This window comes from Blennius ocellaris, assembly GCF_963422515.1.
Source record: "Blennius ocellaris genome assembly, chromosome: 1".
In the NCBI taxonomy this organism is placed as follows: Eukaryota; Metazoa; Chordata; class Actinopteri; order Blenniiformes; family Blenniidae; genus Blennius; species Blennius ocellaris.
Genome location: NC_137650.1, coordinates 4,006,401 through 4,033,810, shown reverse-complemented (window position 1 = coordinate 4,033,810; position 27,410 = coordinate 4,006,401). Strand labels below are relative to the sequence as shown.

General features: G+C 47.7%; 1 protein-coding gene across 4 annotated transcripts; it reads right to left on the bottom strand.

The window, feature by feature from the left end:
* Window positions 1–1,685: 1,685 nt before the first annotated feature.
* On the bottom strand, window positions 1,686–21,667 carry LOC308129208 (homeobox-containing protein 1-like). 4 transcript variants are annotated; one of them, XM_080495048.1, is made up of 10 exons: window positions 21,542–21,667; window positions 10,528–10,983; window positions 9,453–9,538; window positions 9,062–9,172; window positions 8,396–8,552; window positions 8,223–8,305; window positions 8,014–8,109; window positions 7,120–7,214; window positions 6,449–6,532; window positions 1,686–6,356 (listed from the first exon to the last, which is right to left on the bottom strand). In XM_080495048.1, exons 2-10 carry the CDS (start codon window positions 10,980–10,982, stop codon window positions 6,033–6,035), a joined length of 1,491 nt encoding a protein of 496 aa, XP_080351174.1. In that variant the 5' UTR covers window position 10,983; window positions 21,542–21,667; the 3' UTR covers window positions 1,686–6,032. The 4 variants fall into 4 exon arrangements, with proteins under 4 accessions (XP_080351174.1, XP_080351173.1, XP_080351171.1 ...); XM_080495047.1 differs by having other exon boundaries at window positions 10,528–11,000; window positions 21,542–21,631; XM_080495045.1 differs by lacking the exon at window positions 21,542–21,667 and having other exon boundaries at window positions 10,528–11,127.
* Window positions 21,668–27,410: the final 5,743 nt, after the last annotated feature.

Below are 27,410 nucleotides of genomic sequence, written 5' to 3'. Positions count from 1 at the left end.
GAAAACACTCAAGCTGCTGCTCTGCGGCGCACCAAGAGCAGCTTATCATCTGAGCAGGAGCTCTGAAATGTTGGGTGAAAGTTTGAAATGAAACGCCAAAGAACCCAGTGACTACTGGTTTCAAAATACACACTTCAAAGAATAGGCTTCACTTCACTGGAGCCAAATGCTTTGGATGAAAAAGATTGGACTGCACTATATTGGCGGTCCAGATTAAAGCCCAGTCTGATGACCTCAGGCGCAGTGACGAGAACCAGGATGTAATGTCTTTTAGCCTTTCAAGTAGTGGTGTAACATCCTTCTGTTTCAGAGGTACATACAGACCCTTTCCAAAAAATTTGAATACGATGGAAAAGTTTATTTATTTCCATAATTCCATTCAAAAAGTTAAACTTTCATAGATTATAGATCCAGGGCCCACAATTCAAACGATTTCAAGTATTTATTTGTTTATTTTTACATAATTTGGGCTTCCAGCTCATAAAACCCATGAAAACAGGAATTCAAAACATCAGAATACTGTAAAAAAAAATCTGCCCAAATTGTGTGTGTCACACACAAATCATCTACTAAACTCAGAGCACCTGCACAGGTTTCCCCAGGTGTCATTAAATTGCTTCAGTTTGGTTCAACTGTCTCAGTTCGGTTCAATATGGGGAAGACTGCAGACTTGACAACTGGCCAGAAGACCATCATTGATACCCTCCATAGGATGGGTAGACCACTAACGTTCATAGCGAAGGAGGCTGGCTGTTCGCAGAGCGCTGTGTCCAAGCATATCAATGGCAAGTCTAGTGGAAGGGCAAAATGTGTCAGGAGAAGATGCACCAGCAAAAGAGATGACCGTGGGCTTCAGCGGATCATCAAACGGAGAAGATTCAAGAATCTGGCAGAGATTCAGAAAGAGTGGAATGAGGCGGGAGTCACAGCTTCAAAAAGCACCACATTCAGACGCATCCGGGAGAGGGTTAGGGTTAGGGTTAGGGCTACGACTGTCGGGTTCCTCGGGTCAAGCCACTTCTGAGCCTGAGCCAACACAGGAAGCGTCTCAACTGGGCCAAAGAGAAGGAGGACTGGGACTGTTGGCCAGTGGTCCAAGGTCCTCTTTTCCGATGAAAGTAAAGTGTGCCTTTCATTCGGGAATCAAGGTCCAAGGGTTTGGAGGAAGACGGGTGAGGAACAGAACCCAAGCTGCTTGAGGTCAAGTGTGAAATATCCACAGTCAGTCATGATTTGGGGTGCAATGTCCGGTGCAGGTGTTGCTAAACTCTGCTTTCTTAAATCCAAGGTCACCGCAACAGTCTACCAGAATGTTTTAGAGGACTTCATGATTCCTTCTGCTGAGGATCTGTATGGAGATGCAGATTTCATCTTCCAGCAGGACCTGGCCCCTGCCCAGACTGCAAGAAGCACCAAAACCTGGTTTGATGGCCATGCCATCACAGTGCTTGACTGGCCAGCCAACTCGCCAGACCTAAACCCCATTGAGAATCTATGGGGTATTATCAAGAGGAAAATGAGGCTCACCAGACCCAACAACAAAGAAGAGCTGACAGCAAGCATCAAGGAAATCTGGGCTTCCATAACTCCCAGGCAATGCCACAGGCTGATTGCCTCAATGCCACGGTGCATCGAGGCAGTGATTAAGGCAAAGGGATTCCCAACCAAGTATTGAAGATTGACATATTGTTTTGAAAGTACCATATTTTGATTGATTTGATGTGATCCTAATCTCTTTGTTGTTTCTGCAAAAACTGAGAAGTAAATGGTGATTTCTTCACAGTATTCTAATGTTTTGAATTCCTGTTTTCATGGGTTTTATGAGCTGGAAGCCCAAATTATGTAAAAATAAACAAATAAATACTTGAAATCGTTTGAATTGTGGGCCCTGAATCTATAATCTATGAAAGTTTAACTTTTTGAATGGAATTATGGAAATAAATAAACCTTTCCATCGTATTCTAATTTTTTGGAAAGGGTCTGTATATTTGACTGTCATCAGTATAGCGACAGGAGACGCCACACTTTATAACAGAGCCCAGGGGAAGCAAGTGAAGAGAGAAAAGCAGGGGCCCAAAGACTGAGCCCTGTGGAACTCCATTACAACAGGGAGTGGAAAACACAGAATCAGAAATGTTCCTGGTTCTGACAAATGGAACCTGAACGAGTCCAGAGCAGAACCACAAAAGCCCATGAGGTACTGAAAAAGATCCGTTAACATGAAATGTGGTGGTTCACAGTATCCAAAGCAGCAATTTGTCAAGCAAGGACCAGAATTACATGGGCCTTTAATAAAGCTGACTTTGTGCTATGAAGGCTTTTTAACCTGCCTGAAAGAGCTCCGGGGTGTGGTGCTGATCCAGAAATGATGTGCACAGTTTTCCAGGATGTTCTGTAGGATGACGTCCGTCAGCAGCAGGACAAGCACCGGCCTCTAACTGAAAGCTGTGAAATGACAATATGGATGAGCTGAGACGTTGAAAGAGAGTTGTTTAGGCCTGACCAGCACAACTTATTGCCGTGAAGGAAGTTCAACCGCCTGATGTATCCTAGGTTCATTCACTTCTTCCAGCAGCGCCGTGCATGTGGTCCTGGCCACGTCCAATCAAACATGTAACAACATAGCAGTTTGTGTGGTGGCATGTTAAATACAGCACGCACTTCCAGTGCAGCAAACATGTTACAACTCATTAATGAAATGAGATAAATGCCCGAGTGTTCACATACTTTCTGTCGGCAGTGTCATGATCCACTGAAGAAGGAACTTGTCAGTATGCATCGACCTGAACAAAGAAACAGGGACGACTAAACAGGACTTCAGTCCCGCTTCAGGAGAGGTTATGTTCCAATAAGCTCCTTCAGTGTTCCAGTTGGACTGATCCATCCTCCTCCTGCAGACACTCTGCTCCTCCACATCCAGTCAGGGTTACAAACTGTGTTGATGACAACTTTAGGTCCAGATCATTTAGTCTGTAGGTTCTCACATAGTCACCCTCTGCACTGTGACGTGATGAAAGCCAGAAAACCCACAGTACACTTACTTCTACTCATTCTTTTCGGTTTCCAGTTCGCCTGCTGCCATTTACAGCTCCAGTTACAACCACATTATTGGTTGTAACTGGTTTTTGTTTTCTACAAAATGTTTTTCTAAACAGAAACTTTGAAGGCATCAACTGAAAGCAGAAATAATCTCAAAACAGCATGTCTGGAAGGCTTCTGCTTGGCAGACCAAAGAAGAACAAGATATATAAATACAATCTCAACCATTGATTTGATGTTTTGGTGTAAATAATTCACAGACTTGTGATGTTTTGTCAAACTGCTGTGCTTAAAGCACAGACTCACAAAATATTGAAGACTTGTGTTTATCTTCCAGTCGTTCATGGACCCTGGTGAACACAGGAGCTTTTCAATTCATTCCTTCAGGAGTGGACTTTCCCTTTATGTTCAAAGTCATATTCATTGGCTCTCGCTGGAGGAATTTCCCTTTTCAAGACACAGATCTTTCCCCCGGTCACAGTTTGTTGTTAGTCTGATTCAGTGTCCCGACATGTGGAACTCAAGTTGGGTTCATATTGAAGCAGCTGTGGAGGGTCTAGCTTATAGCCGGGGAGGGGGGGGGGGCTGAGGTATTAATGTTGAGTTGTGAATGGTTCACTAGTAGCTTGGCACTGAAAAGCGCCAGGTGAGGAACATGAACCAGGTTGAGTGTAACCATGGCAGGCTGTACAGCCCTTGCAGAAGTCCGTCTGTCCGAGCACACGGCAACAAATAAGGCACTTCAACATAAAAGCAGAGAGAACGAAGGTCAGAAGAGGGGAGGGGGTCTGCTGCAGGTTCACACTGTCCCGGAGCGCACAGGGCTGCAGCACGGCTTGATGCCATGGCACTGCATGTCTCGGCGCCACGACGTGGCTCAGCTTTGAACCAACATGATAGGTTTTCTATTTTCTTAAAGTCTGCCCAGAACATTCTAATACAGGATGCATTTATGACGCTCTGGCGCCCGGAGTTAAAGGACAAAGTGAGGAGCCAGTTGGACTTCGACAGTGGCTGTACGGACAAAAATCTCCACGATTCCTCAACTTCTAGCTCAGTGACCTAGGAGATGTTCAGAACCCAGCAGGGCCCTGAAGCACCACGGTATCGATCCAATAAAGTGTCATTTCAAAAGAACAAAAGCCGGAGCTTAATGTCCGTGTTTAGAACACGTGAGAAAGCCAGCACAAACGGCGATGAAAATCGCAATCACTCGACACATCTGATGTGTCTTTGGTTAGCATATCTGTACTACATGGATCCTTCCACACCCAAAATACACAAACTTGAAAATGTAATACTTTGGCAAGCGTTTGACTCACTTCTCACCAACAACATGGACTCATACTGATAGTTTCTCTCATTTGAAGCTAATAGGAGCTATATAATGTATATAGAAATGAATGAGGGCACATATACTAAGTAGAAGCAGGTGTGTGTGTGCGAGCACACGCCAACATGTTTATGTGTGTCTTCACTTGTTCTGTAGTATCTAAACAGTTTGAGGACACTGCCGAGTCCCTCTCAAAGGACAGCAAGTGGAAACACTGGAAACAACCTAAATGAGCTGTATCTTTTGTACATGTTGCGCTGAATACAAATCTGCGTGTTCCTCCTTCTTGGTCCCAGTTTAACTAGCGATCAATTTTAAGGTTCACATGGTTTCAAACTGCAAACCATCGACAGCTTTATACTTGGTGCAGGCGGCTTCTCTGTTGTTTTAATCTTTAAAAACACAAATTCAGGGGTCGAGTCTGGCTTTCCAAACCCCTTTCACAATTTAAAATGTGAGTTTTTTACACACATGCAACTGGTGGCGATAAGCCCATGAAGCCATTTATGAACTCATTTGGCACGGAAACTAATTTGACATTCATTTCTTTCATCAGAGCTGAGCGCCGGGCACCGACATTGCTCTTTTTCACACCAGTTCACGATTCCTGCCTCATGATGATGTGGAGCACGTCACACTCTTTGGTACGGTTTCACAGTCCAGGTGAGGACCACACAACAAACTAGAGCTCTTCAGTTTGTAAAAGCAAATCAGCGCTCGACCGGCAAAAGTACAGACGAAGCAGGAATGCCCTCATCGTGTGCGGCAGATATGGCAGTGACCACACCGTCACACGGCGGGTGCTCTGCTGGGTCAGGACACGTCATCTCTACCAAACAACGGTGAAAGAGGAATGACACCGTGTTCTTCAGAATTTGCCAGATTCATCCAATATGAAACAAACATGGCATTTTCAGTGTAGTCTTTAAAAGGGATTACACCAAGTAATTCAATTTATAAAAACATCAAACATTTTTAAATGATGACTTCTCGTGTTGTGAAACAGTGCTGATTAGAGTTCACTGTGAAACGTTCCTTTGAGGCAGAATAATTTCACTGCCTCCAGAAATTGAGCCCATCGCAATCCAACAGGGCAGGAACTCCTTCTTATTTAGCTTTGTAAAATCAGAGTGAGCTAAATGAGGCGCGCTGTGCGGCGTCGCCCTCCGCCCTGCCCTCTGCTCAGATCACACACCAAAACTTAACTTCTTAAACTGATGACGAGTATCTCTTGAGGCTGTTCCGTTGTATTCACAGTGTAAGACCCTGAAACTACTAGAAATACAGTGTTGTGCCACTGTGTGGAGACAGACATGTGTGAGGCATGTCATCCTAAACCTGCTGGGGAAGATTCAGGACCCAGACGAGTCAAACAAATGGACAGAGAAGCGAAGTGAACACTCCTCTCACTGTCTGTTGGTTTGCTTGGTGTTCCCAATGAGCTGGGAATCTGTAAATGGAGGTTTGGTGAAATGATCATGTGACTGTTGATGCTTCCGGAGCACAGCAGAGCAGGATGGAGGTTGGAGGTAGGGTTGGGAGGTATCTCAGGGTTGGACTTTACATGACTTTTGGTCTTTGTTTTTTTTTTCCCCCACTTACATTCCTATAAGATCTGCTTGCATATAATAACACCTGTTTTATGGTGCCGCCGCCCGCTTCAGTCGTTCTCCAGCGTCTCCGTCTTGATGTCACTCTCCATGCCACACCCTGCCCCCTCTGCCTGACTCTCAGCGGGGGGGCTTCCTTTGCCCGCTTTCTCCAAGCTGATGGGGTCCGGCGGCTCGGACAGCATGCCATGGATGGCCGAGTCATCCTGCAGAGACGGGGACGGGGGGGACCAGGGCACACCGCTCAGTCTCATGCCTTCAGCCAGAGGACCCAACCCTGGAGCCAAAGACCGGCCCATCAGGGAGCCCCCCCTTGGACCAGCAAGACCCCCTCGACCCAGGGAAGAAAACCAGCTGGGCAGCAAAGTGGGAACCTGAGAGAGAGACGCAGAGAGAGAGAGAGAGTTTGATAAGTGGACGTGATGATCAGAGGACTGGATCAGCTGTTGGGAAGGAGGCGCTGTACCTGGGTTGGAGAGGACAGATCGGCCCGGCTGTAACCAAACGGTCTTCCTGAGGCTCTCTTGTCAAATAAAGCCACCTCGCAGCCCTGCAACACACCAGGTTCAGGTCCTGTTTCCTAATGGAGCCTGTCTCTCCGTCTCCCTGAACACCTTGCGTCATGCCCACGGTCCTTCTTTTCATAAATCAATGTTTCTATTGAGGCCTGATGAGAAAGCCTCAGCAGACTACAATCCTCCCAAAGAGATTTCATATGGTTCTGGTGGTTCTTATCCTTCTATTCCTTTAACTTATCAACAGTTCTTCATGCTCTCACTGTGACTCCATTTCTACAGTAAGAGGAAGAAGAGGGGCATTTTGAAAAGAAAAGGAGTGGTTGTGATCAGTATAAAGCCATTCCAACTTAAAACAAAGGGAGCACAAGTAATATTACGGAACATTTTCAAATGTCATGTATTTCGCTCCTATGCCGAGAGCCAAGCAAGGCTGAACTGCAAGGTGTCCGTGATGTCCTCGCTCTACTACACAACTGTCAGGTAACACATTGATGGGGATTGAAAAGGAAACAATATCCATCATTTCTCAGAAATTCACATCCCAGGCGCATAGCATGTCTCACTCAGTTATTGCAGCTTCAAACTCACAGTCGACGTGCTTTGCAAAGTGAAAACTTGCCTGGTCAGGGAAGTCGTTTCCATCCACCTCATCACTGTTGGACTGACCACCGGGACTCTGAACCTCGATGCCATGGCTCTCCAATATGGCTGCTTCTTCAAAAACACAAAGCTCATCATAGCATATCATAGGACTGTGAGCCAACGCTGTCGGGTGAGCAGTGTCCCCCCCCCCGTGGTTCAGCTAATCCAGCTCTCAACTCTGCTGACTCTACCCCGCAACCACTACTAGACTTTAGCATCCCCATCATATGAGACCTTGGCCTTCTCCCCCCACCCCGGCTGCTTCACGGAGGCTTCAGTACTCCACAATCAGCCAAGATGCTCTGCTACAAACATTCCATCACTATGGACACCTGTCACTTGTCTGACGTGTCATCAGAGCGCCACTGCCCCAGCTGCCTGTAGTGTGGCAAATACCACGAGATCTCTGCACTCCAACATGGGAAATACTGCAAGATGAGGAGCTGTATGTAGATGACATTGTGCAGATGATGTTACAAGGTGACGTTAGAAGATGATCCTAAGGTCCAGACTGAAGCCTCTTATGAGCAGGATCTGGCTCACTGTTTGTTAGGCCAGCCTTCAAACATCAATAGTTGTAACAGAAAATCCACCTGTAGCTACTCATCACACAGAAAAGGAGAAGCCACTGAGATTATTGAAACTCTGCTATTTCAAGAATCACATTAAGCTCATCATTTACACAGAGAAAACACAAATGACCTGTTTTTCTGTGAAACCATGAAAAGATTTTCTGGAAAAGCATCATAGCCTCTTTTAGAAAAGTCAGAGGGAGACATTCAAATATACCAAGTGTGTGTGTGTGTGTGTGTGTGTATGCATCCTGTCAAGGTGATCATTTCACCTGCACACACACAATGGAAGACATTACCAATATTAGCACGCCTCTTGATGTCTTTGCGTCGGTTGGCGAACCAGTTGTAGACCTTCAGAGATGTCACCCTTTCCAGATCAGACAGCTTCTTCCCTGTAACAAACAAACACACACACACACACACCAGGCTTGTTTCACTTCAAGCGCTGCATATCTACACGCTTATGCAAATGTGGCCCCTCCCCCCGCCCACACCCCACGCCCACCTGGTTTCTGGATGACGGCGTTACAGGCGGTGGCAATCTCCTCTCTCTTAGCTTCATCAGGATACTGGTTATCGCTGAAAAAGCTGCACACACACAATAAACACCAGTTGTTTCCACGTCCTGCTGCAGTCTGCTGATCCACCGGCCCTCCTCCTCCTCCTCCTCCTCCTCACCTCTCCATGACGGCCAGGCACTCCTTCCTCCAGGTGAACCTGCTCCCGCGCCGCAAACGGAAGCCTCCAGGGGACGAACCGAAAGTAGGCGGAGTTTGATGCCAGTCCATCACATCCTCCAGAGCCAAGGGGGCCGCACGCATGGCCAGGGTAGCCCCTGCAATCACAGACATTGGGTTTTTGAGGTTCAAGGCTCCAGGTAGGACAGGGGTGGGGAATCCTGGTCCTTGAGGGCCGTAGTCCTGCATGCTTCCAATGTGTCCTCAACATCAACACACCTGACAGCAATTAGTGGCTAGCTATCAAGCTTTCTGCAGAGCCTCATCATGACAACTCAGATGTGTCTGAGCAGGGCGACATTGAAAACATGCCAGGCTGTGGCCCTGGAGGACTAGGATTCCCTGAGGTAGGGGTTCATCCTGCACAACTTATACCCAGGAGTCACTGTCCCGTCCCATCATACCCAAATGTCCCCGTCAACATGCACGTCACATGAAATTCTCTTCATTTTAAAACAATCTTTGCTAACACGTGACTCCACAGAACGACGAAGAGTCACTGCAGATGGAGCATTGTTCCTCCAAGCTCTCCACCCTGAAAACAGCACACAGCTCATCACCGATAGCCTCCTTCTGCTTTGTTGTGCATGACCAATGGCGTTCTTACCAGGATTCGTCTTCTCCAGCTGATACCAGCGGAAAAATGCTCGTTTCTTCTGCTCGCTGAGGTCTGAGCCCTGCTGGAGGAGCCAGTGGGAGATCCGACTCTGGCTGATACCTGGAACAAGAAGAGAAACTCGTTTCTACAACCTGTGTGAAGCAGCTCAGAACATGTGCATCTGTCCAGAAACACTTCCCGAACTCAGCCCTTGTTTCTAATCATCACCTGGAAATACATATAGCAAAAGAAGCAGCCCATTCATCTGAATGACAAAGGGTTCGAATGTGTGTAAAATAAAAACCATCGGAACAATTCCCATGAAACCAATGCCTAAAACATTTTGGGGAATTGACCAGACTTGAGTTAACAGCTGGACGTAGCTTCCTGTTGAACTCACCCGTTACCTGAGCGACCACAGCCTGCGATATCCGCCTGTTTGCCAGGAAGGACTTGATCTCCTCTTTGATCACAGCACTGTCCCTCCTACAAGCAGAGATTCAGCCATTATCCGGCGAGCAGGAATCACAGGGGTCACCCTCTCATCCAGCTTCACTTCACTTTCACATCTCAAATCAACAGAGGTCTGATTGGAGCCACTCGCATCAGGCTACAGAAATGTTTGTGTCAATATCAGCAGCTTATCACCGCAGTTTGACGGGATGAAACACTCCGGAGAACATGCAGACTCCATACAGAACAGCCTCGAAGGTGGGAGTCAAACCCTGGATATTGCACCGGTAAGGATAAAGTGAAGTGAGCACTGGAAAAACTGGAAGATGAAAACAGGGAAGAGGGCGAATTCCCCGACCCCCACGTCGCCAAGACTGCCGACTGGGAGATTAAACAAGTCAAAATGTGACGTTGCAGTGGTAAAGGTTGTGGGACAGTTGTCTTGCTTGGCACTGCTGTGACACTGTGAGGATTTATTCGCCACATTGGATATCTATTTTGGTTGTTTTGTGTGCAAGTATTTGTCACAGGCCTTTAGCTGTCTTGGAATTCACAGTAATACTGTCCGTTTGTATATGTTTAAAGAAACAAAGACTTTAATAACAAAATACAGAGATGAACAGTTAGACTTGGAAAGACAGATGTTATTTTGTTGTTGGGTTTGATTGGCTTTACAGAAAAGCTTTTGATTCCATTATTATTCCCTAGCATCTTTAAGTTATGTTTGTATTATTGACTGTTGACAATAGACTATTTTCAGCATGAGGAAAATCTGGGTTTTCTATCCACACAGTAGTATCCTTTGTTTGGAATTCAGAAAAATGTCGCCCTCAGTTCACCAAACCTCTATTACATCATTTCCACTGGTGCATATTACCACCCGTTGAATCCTTTTATTTTGCTCCGCGTGAGCATGGCGCTCATGTATTTATCTAGAATCAACTGAAAAAGTGGCAGCGACATTCTGTTGATCAGCTCGTTTGCCATCGTGCTTCTCACCCGACGGTCCGGTCTGCTGTTACCTCATCAAGTACTCCACCTTCTCGTCCACGTCCAAGTCCTCTTCACCGGCCTCGAAGCCGTACCCTGGTGCAGCCACGCTGCCGCTCACCACGCCCAGAGGAAGCCGCGGCGGGGAAAACTTCCCGCGTGCTATGGCCACCAGACCGTTCTGTGACTCGGGGACCGACAGAGATGGCGAGGTGGTGTCGAAGGCGGCGCTCGGAGACAGCGACAGCCGCCTGTCGGGGAAGCTGGTCTGCGTGGCGGTGGAGGTCACGGAGGACGAGGCAGCGTCGGCAGAAGACGGAGGCGGCTTGTAGGAGCACTTGTGAGCCAGCTTGTGTCCATGCTGACGGTCCAGGTGGTCCAGGGTGTCCAGCGCATGGAAGACTTCTGCCTGGGTGATGCCAGTCCTCCGAAGTCTCTGGAGGAGGTCGATCTGCTCGATGGTGAAGCGAGGCTCCTGCTGGAACATCCTGCACATAACCACAACCTTGAAAAAAAATGAAAGAGCAAGTCCAGAAGAAACTGGTGTCCACATGCAGCCAACCAATAATCTCTCACCTCGGTGCTAATCATGAAGCCACCCGGCTAACGGTAGCCAATATTAACCAGCTACTGAGGTATTAACATGCACACAATCAAAACTAATTAATTCAGTCACCAGATGATGTTTGTACTGAAAATGTACGTCTTCTGAAACATCATGTATTAATTACAACTAATTTGATGATTGTTTAAAGGAGTCTCGTCACAAATGATGCATGAACAGGATGTGACGTGTCATTTGTACATGGAGTAGGATTTGTCAATACGTACAAAGATATTTGTAACTGAAAACTCTGTTTTCAGCTTCAAGTCCTGAAAAAAAAACAGACAACTCACCAGTTATGAGTTGAGCAGTTTCACAATTGGCTGGGTTGTTTTTTTTGGTTTGTTTATTTACACAGGACTTTTGCAAGTTCTGCCATCTGAAGGATTCAAAGTTGTAAAGCCCAGGGGTTTGTTTTTTTTGCCCTGAGCTCAGGTTCACAGGCACCTTCATACTGGCTGTCCACAAACACTGAGACGGTTGTGGTAAAAGTCACAATATTCATACATCAATGGTGACTTACATTGAAAGCAAAGCATTTGGGTATTAAAGGGTAACTGAAATGTTTTTCAGATTTCATCTTTAGAAAGAAGAATAAATATGCTTTCGAAAGGTATATAACATTCCCAGATAAAAGTCCGAATTCCAACCCTTTTAATTGACTTTACATGATGCAGCAGACGACGGTATATTTGCGGGCCATAAATGTGAGCCGCCTGAGCTAGACCGGATATGACGTACGAGGGGTTATGTGTCCCAGCCAAAACAACATCAGCTGATTGAAGAATGGAGGGGTTTGGCGATACAGAAGCACCTAGGAGCGATGTTAGCGAAGATTTAAGTGACGTATCGTTGGTTTTGGACGAAGATGAAGGAGAGGAATCATCGGAGGAAGAATTAGAAGAAAATCAAGGCGTTCAACCATACATGTTTGAGCCGTGAGTACATATTGTGTGTGACCGGGTATTTACCCGTGAGTACATATTGTGTGTGACCGGGTATTTACCCGTGAGTACATATTGTGTGTGACCGGGTATTTACCCGTGAGTACATATTGTGTGTGACCGGGTATTTACCCGTGAGTACATATTGTGCGTGACCGGGTATTTACCCGTGTGCACATATTGTGTGTGACCGGGTATTTACCCGTGTGCACATATTGTGCGTGACCGGGTATTTACCCGTGTGCACATATTGTGCGTGACCGGGTATTTACCCGTGTGCACATATTGTGTGTGACCGGGTATTTACCCTTGTGTCAGAGTGGGTGTTTTGCAAAGTTTATTGGTCTATTTGTCTTAAGTTTTAGCAGGTTTTAAAAAGACTTACTGAAAGTTGGGTTTAAAAATCCGTTAAAAAGCCGTTTAAAAATGGTGGGGACAGAACCAGGTTTCAGGATACGTTTCCTCTTCACATCAAAACCAAGTGACTCTCGGATTGCGGGTGCTGTTTCGTAACAGTCATCCGTGAAATGTTGACTGCAGAGATAGGAGGCCTCTGTTGGTGTCCAGTTGGAGCGAGTGCGCTGCACTTGTTTTGTCCATAATCTCCTCAAAGTTTCATCTTTTGGGAATTTATGGACACTTACAGACGGACTGGGCATTTGGGAACACCCAGCCGCAACACAACGCTTAGGCATGGCTCTAAAAAACTGCTAAATAACGCGATAATGCAGAGCACATGTAAACAAGACACTACGATCAGCTGTTGTGGGCGGAAGTAAATAACTCCTCATACGTCACAGCGCAAAACTACGGCAAGTTGGGAAAACTAGGTCAGATTCACAGGGCGGGAGATTTAAAGGCATTTTTAGACGTTCGGCGCTCAAGAGCAAGATAGTGGTGTGATTGTCATTGGTGTGTCATATATCATTCGAAAGGGGGAAAAATAATGCTAAATACTGGTGTATTTTAATAGAATTATTTCAGGGACCCTTTAATTCAATTTCATCAGCTATGAGGTATTTCTATAATTGCAGCAAGGTGATAGAAACGAAAATCCAGTGGGCTGTTGTAATAACAAGGAACAGGTTTTACCCAAAAGACCCGTTTGTTACCACTGCATTAGGGCGAACATAATGCATAATGCAGGCGAACATAAATATTTGTAAATATTTGTAATAGTTTGTGTCATGACACATACTGACATTTTATCACTGGGAGTGTATCAAAACACGATTTATTTTGAGATAGGTGTCGATTGTTTGTCGAGGCTAAACTTGTCTACATCCGGCCCCATAATACGATCAAAAGCGCTGCCGTGTTGCGCCACCTGCCCTGTACGCCTGCCTGCGCCTGCTGATGTACAAGGCAGAAGAGTGGACTGCCAGAATGAAGGTGCCTGTGAGTCTGAGCTCAGGGCAGGAAAACCCACGCTTTACAAGTTCGAATCCTTCAAATGGAAGATCTGTAGCAAAAGTCACTGTAAAAAAAAATTATAACCCCAACCAATTGTGAAACTGCTCGACTTGTAACTGGTGAGTTGTCTGTATTTTTAGGAATTGAGGATTAAAACAGACTTTTCAATTTCAGATCTTTGTACGCATTGACAAATGTTCTTACATGTATAAATTCTAATACAGACAAGAAGGCCGTTGCTCGGCTAATCCCCCGCCGGAGGGCTTTATATTTTCTCACAAAGCCAGCTCTAAGGCAGCACACTTGGTACACTAGAGGGTGTTCCATGGGTCCTAGTAGATCATTATGTAGAATCTGAAAGGTCTTCTTCATAAGCTATGTCAAAATACGTCTCCAGAGCCCAAAAGGTGTTTTTATGCACTTAGTGACCCTGTGACCTGATATGCAAATTAGGTCATGGTCACCATGGTGCCCCTTCTCCCCAGGTGGAGTGTCCATGTGTGAAGTTTGGTGACTGTGGGCCCAGGAACTGCTGAGAAATGAGGAGAAATGTTTATATGAAAATACATGTATTGTGCAACCATGACGAGCAAACTTCAGACCCTACCAATCTTCAAGGTCAAGGTCAAGGTCAGGTCACTTGGTATGCTGGAGGGTGTCCCCAAAGTACTGGTAGGTATGTATAAAATTTCAGAGCCCTAGCTCAAAAACCTAGGCCTCCAGAGCCCAAAATGTGTTTTTAAGCACTTCGTGACCCTGTGACCTACTTAATATGCAAATTAGGTCAAGGTCACCATAGTATCCCTTCCCCCTCTGAGATGCATCCACATGTGAAGTTTGGTCACTGTGGGCCCAGGGGTTGCCGAGATATAGGTAGAAACGTTCGAACGGACGGACGTACGGACGTACGGAGACTGTTTCAAGATCCCCCTTCGGGGCCTATTAGCCACGGCGGGGGATAATAACCCAGATCCTTTTTTACACATTCAAATACCTGATTACAGACAGAAAAATTACAAGACTACTTTTGCACTTTCAGGTTCACATTGACAAATTATTTTACACGTTTGACAACTTGACTGAAATGCAAACAATTCTCTATATACAATGACAAATAGTTTTGCTACAATAATACCACCATACGTGGGGAGAAAGTGTGTGTGTGTGTGTGTGTTAGGAGAAATGTTTCATTATCATTTGTTCATGCTTGTGCAAATTCTGTGCAGACCTTTGAGTGCAGTGGCCTGCAGCCCTGCACCTCACATGAGATCTTTATCTGTTAAGTGTTTGTGTTTCTCCCCCCTTTGAATTAGTTGTGTTTTTATGATCCTGTAAGACAGACCACAGGAACCAGTTTGAACCAGTGTGTTTACAACTGGTGTTCCCGCCCACTGAGCTGTCAATAAAGAAGGCTGGCAGAGAGTGTTCTGTGAAGACTTCTGAGTGAGCCCTGTGAGGTGAACTTGGGTGTCTTCCCTTGCTGCAAGTACCCTGATTGCTTCTTGATTCACGTGTCTTCTCTTTATTTACCTATTTCAGGTGGTTTAGACCTGACAGTGTGTGTGCGTGTGTGTGTCAATCTGGCGTGGAGCTTCATACTTGATGAGGCTGCTGCAGAGGATGAGTCACGCTGGATGAAGCTGGATCAATACGGGTCTCAGAGCTACGCTCCCAGCTGGGTTTTATTGTAGCAGTTGAGTCTGTCTCTACTTTGCAGCATTTCACACTAGAATCTCAAATACATGAGCTGGACTTCTTCACCCATCTCTGCCACCTTTTCATTCAGTGGATGTGATTGCAATTGAAAAAAAAATTAAAGGGTCCAGTCAATACAGATGCAAACAAAAGGTGGAGCCATGCAGCACAGCAGAACAGCACATGACTGAATGTGAACAATGTTTCACGAACATCTGATCCGACTGTTCAGTCTGGCACTAAGTCCCACCTCAACTCCTCCAGTCTGATGTGATGAAGAGGAGCGGCTGAAGGTCAAACTGAGCTTTTCAACGGGGTGAAACTTGAAGCAATGTGCATAACTAGTTACAACAGTGATACGCAACGCAGCAGCAGCGATTCCGCCGTCTTCGCGCAGACGGAGTGTTTCCAGAACACTGGTGGTCAGTGTCGTAACAGGGCAATCCTCAATAGGCAGCTGCCTCGCCCACACCGGGCCATGAGCAAACCATCAATGTGAACTAAAGTGGAATTTGTGTGGAAAAAAATGCGCTGCTCTATCTTGTTTTGAGCTCACCCGCATCGTAGTCGGAGCTGGAGTCTGAGCGCCTCTGACATAACTACGTCAATCCTGCTCCGAGAGGACGTCCATAGATTGAAACTTCACAATCCGCGGACCCACCCACCATCGAGCACAAAGTCAAAATTAAACAAAGAAACAACCTGACCTGCAGCGTGAAAAAGAGCAAAGTCAACCAGAAAAGCGTTGGTTCAACTCTTGACTGGACTGAACAGTTTAATTTGGTCAGTGGCAGGCCGTGCATTTCAGACCCAGGCCTTCACTGCTGCTCTGAGTCAATCCACCTCGCAATAACTTTTTTTATGGCTACAAAAACCATGTTATGCAGAAATGCAGTATGAAAAGCCTTTGCATCACAGATACTCATATATCCAGAATAAATACCTTTATGAATGAAAAAAAATCCAAGTTCACGTCCCTTCTCCTGCTGCCGTTACATTAAAAAAACTGCTGCTTTTCCCGAAACCTCTGGGGGTCGAGGAGGGAGACAAACATCAGCTTTTAGTGGTCTTGAAAATAATATGATGGCAAATAATATAATCCTGAATCCTGCCATGGAGTTTGGAGTGAGCGCAGGTAAATCGTACTGGACCTCCCTGCGCTTGGAGTGCTGCGGTGCGTTCAGTGACCTCTTGGAAAAGTCCATCTTGAAAATAGTTTTGACAATAAATCTTCAACCAAATGTCTTTATCTTCTCCTTTAGTCATTGTAGGTTGACAAAACCGCTATCGAATCAACAACTAGATTTTTGGTTTGTGCAGCTCGCTACAGATGCTGTCAGCGAGCTGGAGAGTGAACTCTCTAACGAGCCAATCAGAGAGCTTGAATACACTGATGTCACGCTAGGCCTTTTAGAAGGCTCTGGGTCACCAAGGATCAAAATCTGATGGTTTGAAGCGGCAGCGTGACCGACACTAGTTTCTCAAGAGAAGCCTTGAAGGCTCTGACAGCCCGCCACTGCATTTTACATAAACGGCTCACGCTTGATCGGCACGCACACGGAGCTGTCACCAAAGTGGATCATCTAAAGCAGCGCTTCAACTTTCTGAATGCTGCCAGCTTTAATGCCAACTACCCTCCAAAATCCCACAACCGCAAAGCAGAAAACAACACATCATACAAGCCCTCCATGTTTACAGTATGTCAGGATAGGTGCAAGAGAGCAACAGCAGCATCGTCGCTTGTTTCATAGAACCTTCCAAAACTAAGAAACCATTTGCTGATGCCAAGTTAAATAAAAAAAAAGTGTAATTAATATGGTTGATGAAGTTTTAAGTCACGGCAAGAAAAGCAAGAAAATGGCTGTGGAGCTGTTAAAGGTGCGTTTAACGACGACAAGTTTGGAACGAATCTCAGTTCCTGACCACGGATCAGGATTTTTGTCTTGAGTTATACGATTGAGGGTCGAGGCGTCATGCCCTCACGGACAGTCGCCACCTTTTATCATGTGTTACAATAAGAGCAGGAAGCAGTGGAGGATCATCAAAAGTCATTACACGCAGTCAGCATAATTATTCTGCGATGTTTCAAACTAATGCAGTGAAATGAGAATCACCGTCTCAGGTGAGTCTCATGGAAGGTCAGTAACTGAGTAACTGAGTGTACACACACACACACAAACGCGCACACACACACAGTATATGACCCCCAACACCCGTTATTCTACCATCAGCTGCTGAACAGTTCACACAGTCCAGATAGCTCAGCATTCAGAGAATTTCTATGGAGTTGATCAGAGAGGAGGATGCTGCAGGGAACGAACGCTGTCACACTGTACAACATGCTTCACAACTCATCCACACGCTCTGTTACAAACTTCACCAATACAGGTGATTCTTGATATTCTTGGAAGGTTTATTAGCCAAAAAGATGTTCCCGGAATATATCAGGAATGTCAGGCCCCTTTAAGAACTATACCCAGATGCATTACGTCACATAAAGAATATCAGGAATGTAGCAGGAATGAACTCAGGAACTCATCGTGCTGATTGCTTCAAGCAACTGACGCTGTCAGATAATACTGCGACAAGAAGAGTGGAGGATTTAGCAGACGAGTGTTCTTTACCTCTGATCACTGATTTAGAAACACAGAATCCACAAACAGACTTTCTGATGAACATCTTGGCCTCAGGACTGAGACGACAGAAGACATCAGAAGGGTTTCTTCGTCCCATCACTTTTCTCTCTGACTGGTGAATGAATTCATTCATTTTTGTTTGTTTGGCATCTAACTGGTGTATCATAACAAAAATTACAACAATAGTACTAATAAGTTCATTTATATAGCAGTTTTTATACTTCAAATACAACACACAATTAAAAACATTTTAAGAAGTAACAAACTGTAAATCTCTCCCTGTACATCTGTCTCTCTGTGTAAATAATTAGATGTTTGGCCTGGGTAGTGGTTCTCCCTCCCTGTTCACGGTCGGATTGGTGGAGAATGAGACGCTGCAGTGGTCTGGTGGGGGCCTGGGGAGTGGGGGGTACCCCCCTCCCAACCAAATAAATGTATGTGCGTGTGTCTGTATATATGTGTATCTGTATGTGTATGCTTTGGTGTGGGTGTGTGTGTGTGGGTGTGGATTAGGTGATGGGGTGGTGGGGGGGTTGGCATTGGGGCTCCTGGGGGTTGGAGGGTGGCTGTCCTCCAGCCAGGCCTGGCTGGGCCTTCACTCTTCCTGGTCTGGGGCTCGGCGGGGGGGGATGGCCCCCGGTGGTGCAGCGGGCTCTGCTGCCGGGGTTGGGGGGGCTCCCTGCCCACGTGGCCTGGGGGCGCTGCACTGGCCGGTCCCGGCTTGGCGGCTCGGGTCGGGGCCTGGTGCCCTTTATCCTTCTCCTGTGGGCCCCTCTGGCCTGGGGGGGGGGGGGGGGGGTCCTCTCTACGCGCTCCGTCTGGTGCCTTCCGGGTTGGGGTGTGGCTCTCTGGGGGGGTTTGTCGGAGCCTCCCCGGGTCCGATGGGTCGCTGGGTGCCGGAGTGGCGGCGTCCGGCCCTGGTGGCCTCGGGCCCCGGGGTGGTGCTGCGGGCCCCCCCATAACAGTTCCATTCACATCCAGTGGACAAACCACACACACACACACACACACACACACACACACACACACACACACACACACACACACACACACACACACACACACACACACACACACACACACACACACACACACACACACACACACTTGCACTCCTCATTGATGAGATTTACTGCTATTGTTCTGTCAATTATCAATATCATGTTGTTGTTTTTTTGGGGGGTTTTTTGTTCTTTGTTTTTGTCTTTGCTATCATTGTTGTGATTATTTTGGTTTTTGCTCTGTTGTTGCTCAGGCTGGTTTAATCTCATGGCAGTTGGAAAATATTTGGATCACTGTGATTATTTTATTATAATGGGAACAAAAAGAAAGAAAAATGTATGTAGCACTAACAAGTATGTATCTCCCCACCCAGTCTATCTCTCTCCTCTCCTCTCCTCTCCTCTCCTCTCCTCTCCTCTCCTCTCCTCTCCTCTCCTCTCCTCTCCTCTATCCTCTCACCCCAACCGGTCCGCAGAATTCCTCCACCTCTGACTCTGGTTTCTACAAGGTTTCTCCTTGTTGGGGGAGTTTTTCCTTTCCACAGTCGCAAATACACCTGCTTGCTCATGTGGATATGTTGGGCTTTTCTATTTGCTCTGTAAAAGCACATTGGAATGACTGTACTGTTTTTAAAATTGTCTTTTTTTTTATTAAAAAAAAAAAAAAAAAGATACTTGGCCTGCCCCATTACAGTTTAATACTTACTTTTTTTAAGAGTGCTTTTTGAGTGAGCCTCAACACAAGTTTTGAAAATCCCAGGTTTAAATTATTACTACAACCACCTTGACTACTGTTACTCATAATAATAATGATAACAATAACAACAGTTATAATGGTAACATCAGCAAAAACATCTGCCATTAAAACAAATTTGACTGACATAGTGCAAAAAAATCCGTGACTTTTCCAGCCCTCGGTTTGGCGTGCTGGTCAGATTTGGGCCCTCGGGGGGGTCCACAACTCTAACACCACTGTGCTAACACCACCACGATAAAACCACTGTGCTAACACCACTTACCTAACACCACTGCCCCAACACCACCACAATAAAACCACTGTGCTAACACCACCGCTCTTGCGCCACTGTGCTAACGCCACCATGCTAAAACCATTGTGCTTACACCACCGCTCTAACACCACTGTGCGAACACCACCACGCTAGAATCACTGTGCTAACACCACCATTTTCACACCAATGTGCTAACACCACTGCGCTAACACTACTGCACTAAAACCACTACGCTAACACCATCACGCTAAAACCACTGTGCTAACACCACCACGGCAAAAACCACTGCGCTAACACCACCATGCTAAAACTACCGCGCTAACACTAGCACCCTAAAACCACGGTGCTAACACCACAGCCTCAACACCACTGTGCTAACTCCACCGCCCTAAAACCACTGTGCTAACACCACTGTACTAACACTACTGCCCTAAAACCACTGTGCTAACACCACTGTACTAACAATACTGCCCTAAAACCACCGTGCTAACACCACTGCCCTAAAACAACTGTGCTAACACCACTGTACTAACAATACTGCCCTAAAACCACCGTGCTAACACCACTGCCCTAAAACCACTGTGCAAACACCACTGTACTAACAATACTGCCCTAAAACCACTGTGCTAACACCACTGCCCTAAAACAACTGTGCTAACACCACTGTACTAACATCACCACCCTAAAACCACTGTGCTAACACCACTGCCCTAAAACAACTGTGCTAACACCACTGTACTAACAATACTGCCCTAAAACCACTGTGCTAACACCACTGCCCTAAAACAACTGTGCTAACACCACTGTACTAACATCACCTTGCTAACATCACTGTGCTAACACCACTGTGCTAACATCACCTTGCTAACATCACTGTGCTAACACCACTGTACTAACATCACCTTGCTAACACCACCATGCTGGAATTGTTGATGTAGTTATCTTGGTCCACCAGTTAGAGCTGTTGGTTGTTTTTGTTATGAAACACAAGACAAGCAGAAATGTAGACCTGGAGGACCCTGGAGACTGGCCCCTGTGTAGACCAGATCCTGGAGGACCCTGGAGACTGGCTCCTGTGTATGCCTGGTCCTGGAGGTCCCTGGATACCGGCTCCTGTGTAGACCGGGTCCTGGAGTATCCTGGAGGACCCTGGAGACCGGCACCTGTGTGAACCAGGTCCTGGAGGATCCTGGAGGACACTAGAGACTGGCTCCTGTGTATACAAGGTCCTGGAGAACCTTGGAGACTGGCTCCTGTGTAGACTGGGTCCTGGAGTATGCTGGAGGACCCTGGAGACCGGCACCTGTGTGAACCAGGTCCTGGAGGATCCTGGAGGACACTAGAGACTGGCTCCTGTGTATACAAGGTCCTGGAGAACCTTGGAGACTGGCTCCTGTGTAGACCGGGTCCTGGAGTATCCTAGAGGACCCTGGAGACCGGCACCTGTGTAAACCAGGTCCTGGAGGATCCTGGAGGACCCTGGAGTCAAGCTGCTGAGTAGACCAGGTCCTGGAGGACCCTGGAGACCGGTTCCTATGACGATCGGGTCCTGGAGGACCCTGGAGACCGGCTCCTGTGAAGACCGGTTCCTGGAGGACCCGGGAGACCGGCTCCTATGCCAGGCGACCGGTTCCTATAAAGACCGGGTCCTGGAGGACCCAGGAGACCGGCTCCGGGCCTCTCAGTAACTTAACGGACTGAACGTTCAGGAGTTTGGTCGTCGGGCGGTGGGACGGTTCCTACCTTTCTCTCAGGCTCGGCTCATCGGCAGACGGAGTCTCACCATAAACCCGCGGCCTCGGGGCGCAGCGACACTCCGACTCCCACTTTCCCAAAATGTCTCCTCTGCTCCTGTTGGCTTCAACCCGCCGTCACACTCATTCTCCTTTTGTCCGGCAGACCGCCGCCATGTTGACACGAGCCGCAAAGGACGCTGGGAGTCGTAGTTTCTACTGTCAAGCAGGCATCCCCGCCTGAAACACCACCTAAATTTACCTCCACCTCCTGAGGTACACCTGGAAATATCTGGACTCCACCTGCATTCACCTTCACCTTCCTGGAAATACCTGGACTCCACATGCTTTCACCTCCACCTTCTGAGGTACACCTGGAAGCACCTGGACTAAACCTGCTTTCACCTCCACCTCCTGAGCTACACTTGGAAACACCTGGAATCCACCTGTTTTCGCCTCCACCACCTGAGCTACACCTGGAAACACCTGAACTGCACCTGCTTTCACCTCCACCTCCTGAGGTATACCTTGAAACACCTGGACTCCACCTGCATTCACCTTCACCTTCCTGGAAATACCTGGACTCCACGTGCTTTCACCTCCACCTTCTGAGGTACACCTGGAAGCACCTGGACTAAAACTGCTTTCACCTCCACCTCCCGAGGTACACCTGGAAATACCTGGACTCCACCTGCTTCCACCTCCACCTTCTGAGGTACACCCAGAAAAACCTGGACTCCACCTGCTTTCACCTCCACCTCCCGAGGTACACCTGGAAACACCTGGACTCCACCTGCTTTCACCTCCACCTTCCGAGGTGCCATTGGAAATACCTGGACTCCACTTGCTTTCACCCCCACCTCCCGAGGTACACCTGGAAATACCTGGACTCCACCTGCATTCACCTTCACCTTCCTGGAAATACCTGGACTCCACGTGCTTTCACCTCCACCTTCTGAGGTACACCTGGAAGCACCTGGACTAAACCTGCTTTCACCTCCACCTCCCGAGATACACCTGGAAATACCTGGACTCCACCTGCATTCACCTTCACCTTCCTGGAAATACCTGGACTCCACGTGCTTTCACCTCCACCTTCTGAGGTACACCTGGAAGCACCTGGACTAAACCTGCTTTCACCTCCACCTCCTGAGCTACACTTGGAAACACCTGGAATCCACCTGTTTTCGCCTCCACCACCTGAGCTACACCTGGAAACACCTGAACTGCACCTGCTTTCACCGCCACCTCCCGAGGTACACCTGGAAATACCTGGACTCCACCTGCTTTCACCTCCACCTCCCGAGGTACACCTGGAAATACCTGGACTCCACCTGCTTTCACCTCCACCTCCCGAGGTACACCTGGAAATACCTGGACTCCACCTGCTTTCACCTCCACCTCCCGAGGTACACCTGGAAATACCTGGACTCCACCTGCTTTCACCTCCACCTCCCGAGGTACACCCAGAAAAACCTGGACTCCACCTGCTTTCACCTCCACCTCCCGAGGTACACCTGGAAATACCTGGACTCCACCTGCTTTCACCTCCACCTCCCGAGGTACACCTGGAAATACCTGGACTCCACCTGCTTTCACCTCCACCTCCCGAGGTACACCCAGAAAAACCTGGACTCCACCTGCTTTCACCTCCACCTCCCGAGGTACACCTGGAAACACCTGGACTCCACCTGCTTTCACCTTCACCTTCCTGGAAATACCTGGACTCCACGTGCTTTCACCTCCACCTTCTGAGGTACACCTGGAAGCACCTGGACTAAACCTGCTTTCACCTCCACCTCCTGAGGTACACCTGGAAATACCTGGACTCCACCTGCTTCCACCTCCACCTTCTGAGGTACACCCAGAAAAACCTGGACTCCACCTGCTTTCACCTCCACCTCCCGAGGTACACCTGGAAACACCTGGACTCCACCTGCTTTCACCTCCACCTTCCGAGGTGCCATTGGAAATACCTGGACTCCACTTGCTTTCACCCCCCACCTCCCGAGGTACACCTGGAAATACCTGGACTCCACCTGCTTTCACCTCCACCTCCTGAGCTACACTTGGAAACACCTGGAATCCACCTGTTTTCGCCTCCACCACCTGAGCTACACCTGGAAACACCTGAACTGCACCTGCTTTCACCGCCACCTCCTGAGGTATACCTTGAAACACCTGGACTCCACCTGCATTCATCTCCACCTTCTGAGGTATACCTGGAAACACCTGGACTCCACCTGCATTCACCTTCACCTTCCTGGAAATACCTGGACTCCACGTGCTTTCACCTCCACCTTCTGAGCTACACCTGGAAGCACCTGGACTAAACCTGCTTTAACCTCCACCTCCTGAGCTACACTTGGAAACACCTGGAATCCACCTGTTTTCACCTCCACCTCCTGAGCTACACCAGGAAACACCTTGAATCCACATGCTTTCACCTCCACCTCCCGAGGTACACCTGGAAATACCTGGACTCCACCTGCTTTCACCTCCACCTCCCGAGGTACACCTGGAAATACCTGGACTCCACATGCTTTCACCTCCACCTCCCGAGGTACACCCAGAAAAACCTGGACTCCACCTGCTTTCACCTCCACCTCCCGAGGTACACCTGGAAACACCTGGACTCCACCTGCTTTCACCTCCACCTTCCGAGGTGCCATTGGAAATACCTGGACTCCACTTGCTTTCACCCCCACCTCCCGAGGTACACCTGGAAATACCTGGACTCCACCTGCATTCACCTTCACCTTCCTGGAAATACCTGGACTCCACGTGCTTTCACCTCCACCTTCTGAGGTACACCTGGAAGCACCTGGACTAAACCTGCTTTCACCTCCACCTCCTGAGGTACACCTGGAAATACCTGGACTCCACCTGCATTCACCTTCACCTTCCTGGAAATACCTGGACTCCACGTGCTTTCACCTCCACCTTCTGAGGTACACCTGGAAGCACCTGGACTAAACCTGCTTTCACCTCCACCTCCTGAGCTACACTTGGAAACACCTGGAATCCACCTGTTTTCACCTCCACCTCCTGAGCTACACCTGGAAACACCTGGACTCCACCTGCTTTCACCTCCACCTCCTGAGCTACACCAGGAAACACCTTGAATCCACATGCTTTCACCTCCACCTCCCGAGGTACACCTGGAAATACCTGGACTCCATCTGCTTTCACCTCCACCTCCTGAGGTATACCTGGAAACACCTGGACTCCACCTGCTTTCACCTCCACCTCCCGAGATACACCTGGAAATACCTGGACTCCACCTACTTTCACCTCCACCTCCCGAGGTACACCTGGAAATACCTGGACTCCACCTGCTTTCACCTCCACCTCCCGAGGTACACTTGGAAACACCTGACTGCACCTGCTTCCACCTCCACCTTCTGAGGTACCCCCAGAAAAACCTGGACTCCACCTGCTTTCACCTCCACCTCCCGAGGTACACCTGGAAACACCTGGACTCCACCTCCACCTTCCAAGGTGCCATTGGAAATACCTGGACTCCACTTGCTTTCACCCCCACCTCCCGAGGTACACCTGGAAATACCTGGACTCCACCTGCATTCACCTTCACCTTCCTGGAAATACCTGGACTCCACGTGCTTTCACCTCCACCTTCTGAGGTACACCTGGAAGCACCTGGACTAAACCTGCTTTCACCTCCACCTCCTGAGATACACCTGGAAATACCTGGACTCCACCTGCATTCACCTTCACCTTCCTGGAAATACCTGGACTCCACGTGCTTTCACCTCCACCTTCTGAGGTACACCTGGAAGCACCTGGACTAAACCTGCTTTCACCTCCACCTCCTGAGGTACACCTGGAAATACCTGGACTCCACCTGCTTCCACCTCCACCTTCTGAGGTACACCCAGAAAAACCTGGACTCCACCTGCTTTCACCTCCACCTCCCGAGGTACACCTGGAAACACCTGGACTCCACCTGCTTTCACCTCCACCTTCCGAGGTGCCATTGGAAATACCTGGACTCCACTTGCTTTCACCCCCCACCTCCCGAGGTACACCTGGAAATACCTGGACTCCACCTGCATTCACCTTCACCTTCCTGGAAATACCTGGACTCCACGTGCTTTCACCTCCACCTTCTGAGCTACACCTGGAAGCACCTGGACTAAACCTGCTTTAACCTCCACCTCCTGAGCTACACTTGGAAACACCTGGAATCCACCTGTTTTCACCTCCACCTCCTGAGCTACACCAGGAAACACCTTGAATCCACATGCTTTCACCTCCACCTCCCGAGGTACACCTGGAAATACCTGGACTCCACCTGCTTTCACCTCCACCTCCTGAGGTACACCTGGAAATACCTAACTGCACCTGCTTCCACCTCCACCTTCTGAGGTACACCCAGAAAAACCTGGACTCCACCTGCTTTCACCTCCACCTTCCGAGGTGCCATTGGAAAAACCTGGACTCCACCTGCTTTCACCTCCACCTTCCGAGGTGCCATTGGAAATACCTGGACTCCACTTGCTTTCAATCCCACCTCCCGAGGTACACCTGGAAACACATGAATTGCACTTGCTTTCACCTCCACCTCCTGAGATTTACCGGGAAACTCTTGAACTCCACCTGTTTTCAATCATGTTGCTCATTACTGGGCGTAATACAAAACCAGAAGTCAGTTGTGCATTGGGTACACAAGCCGATAATTTGCTCTATTTCTGTGACAAAAGATGAATTCAGACAAAATTAGATTGTAATCAACAGTGATGGCCATCATACACATATTTTAGAAGCTCTGAGGAACACGTCTGCTGTTCTTTTGACTGTCTTTTTCAAAAATTGACCGTCCAAATGATGGCTGTCTAAAACCACGCTCTGGAAACTCTTGAACTCCACCTGCCTTCACCTCCACCTCCTGGGGTACACCTGGGAACACCTGGACTCCACCAGTTTTCATCTGGATAACAATATTGATACAAATTATTATACAATTGGCGGAGTGTTCTTGGAGCTGAAGAAGGCATTTCATACAGTTGACCACAGTATTCTCGTAAGAAAAATGGAAAAGTATGGCATTGTTTTTCAACTGGATATAAAGTTATTTATGCAACAGAAAACAGTTTGTACAGATATCCCAGAACAATTCATGTTGTTTGAATATTACATGTTGGGGTACCACAGGGGTCAGTTTTGGGGCCGATATCAGCATCAGAAAACACTTTATTCATCCCCGAGGGGCAATTAGGTGAGCAAAGAGCGATGCATAAAAGGCATCAGAGAGAATAAGTCAATTAGTTGATCAAATAAAATAAAAAAAGTCGGTATCTTAAAAACAAGCAGATTTGTAATATTGCACATCAGAGACCTCTCGCACGTGAACAATATTGCACTAAGAATATCGCGCTTAGAAAATTCCCGGTTATTGCAAGCCCTTGGAGTTCAGGAGGAGACCAGCATTGGGGACAACATGTGCTCTGCTTCTCTGGGTCTTGCAGGCTGGACAACGGGACCCGCGACCTGACGAGAGCAGCTCAAATGCAGAGAACAGCGCATGTGTAGTGTCACTGACGACGCAACGAGACGGGCTGCATGTCTGCTGCCCACACACTGCACTCAGGTGGCGAGCAGGAAGTCCAATCTTTGAAAGTCCAATCTTTGAACACACCTTCACAATGTTGTGCAGGCGAAAATGTTCAGAATGCAATGTAATTGCTGATGTTTGTAAAGTAACTGAAAAACAAAAATATGTGTCATTTGTTGATGATACCAGTATCCTACTGATGTGGACTTGCAGCAGCTCTCAAGGATAGTCACTAAGGAAATATGTAAACTAAAAAAATGTTTTGTACCTTCATAAATTATCATTCAACGTAAATATAACTTAA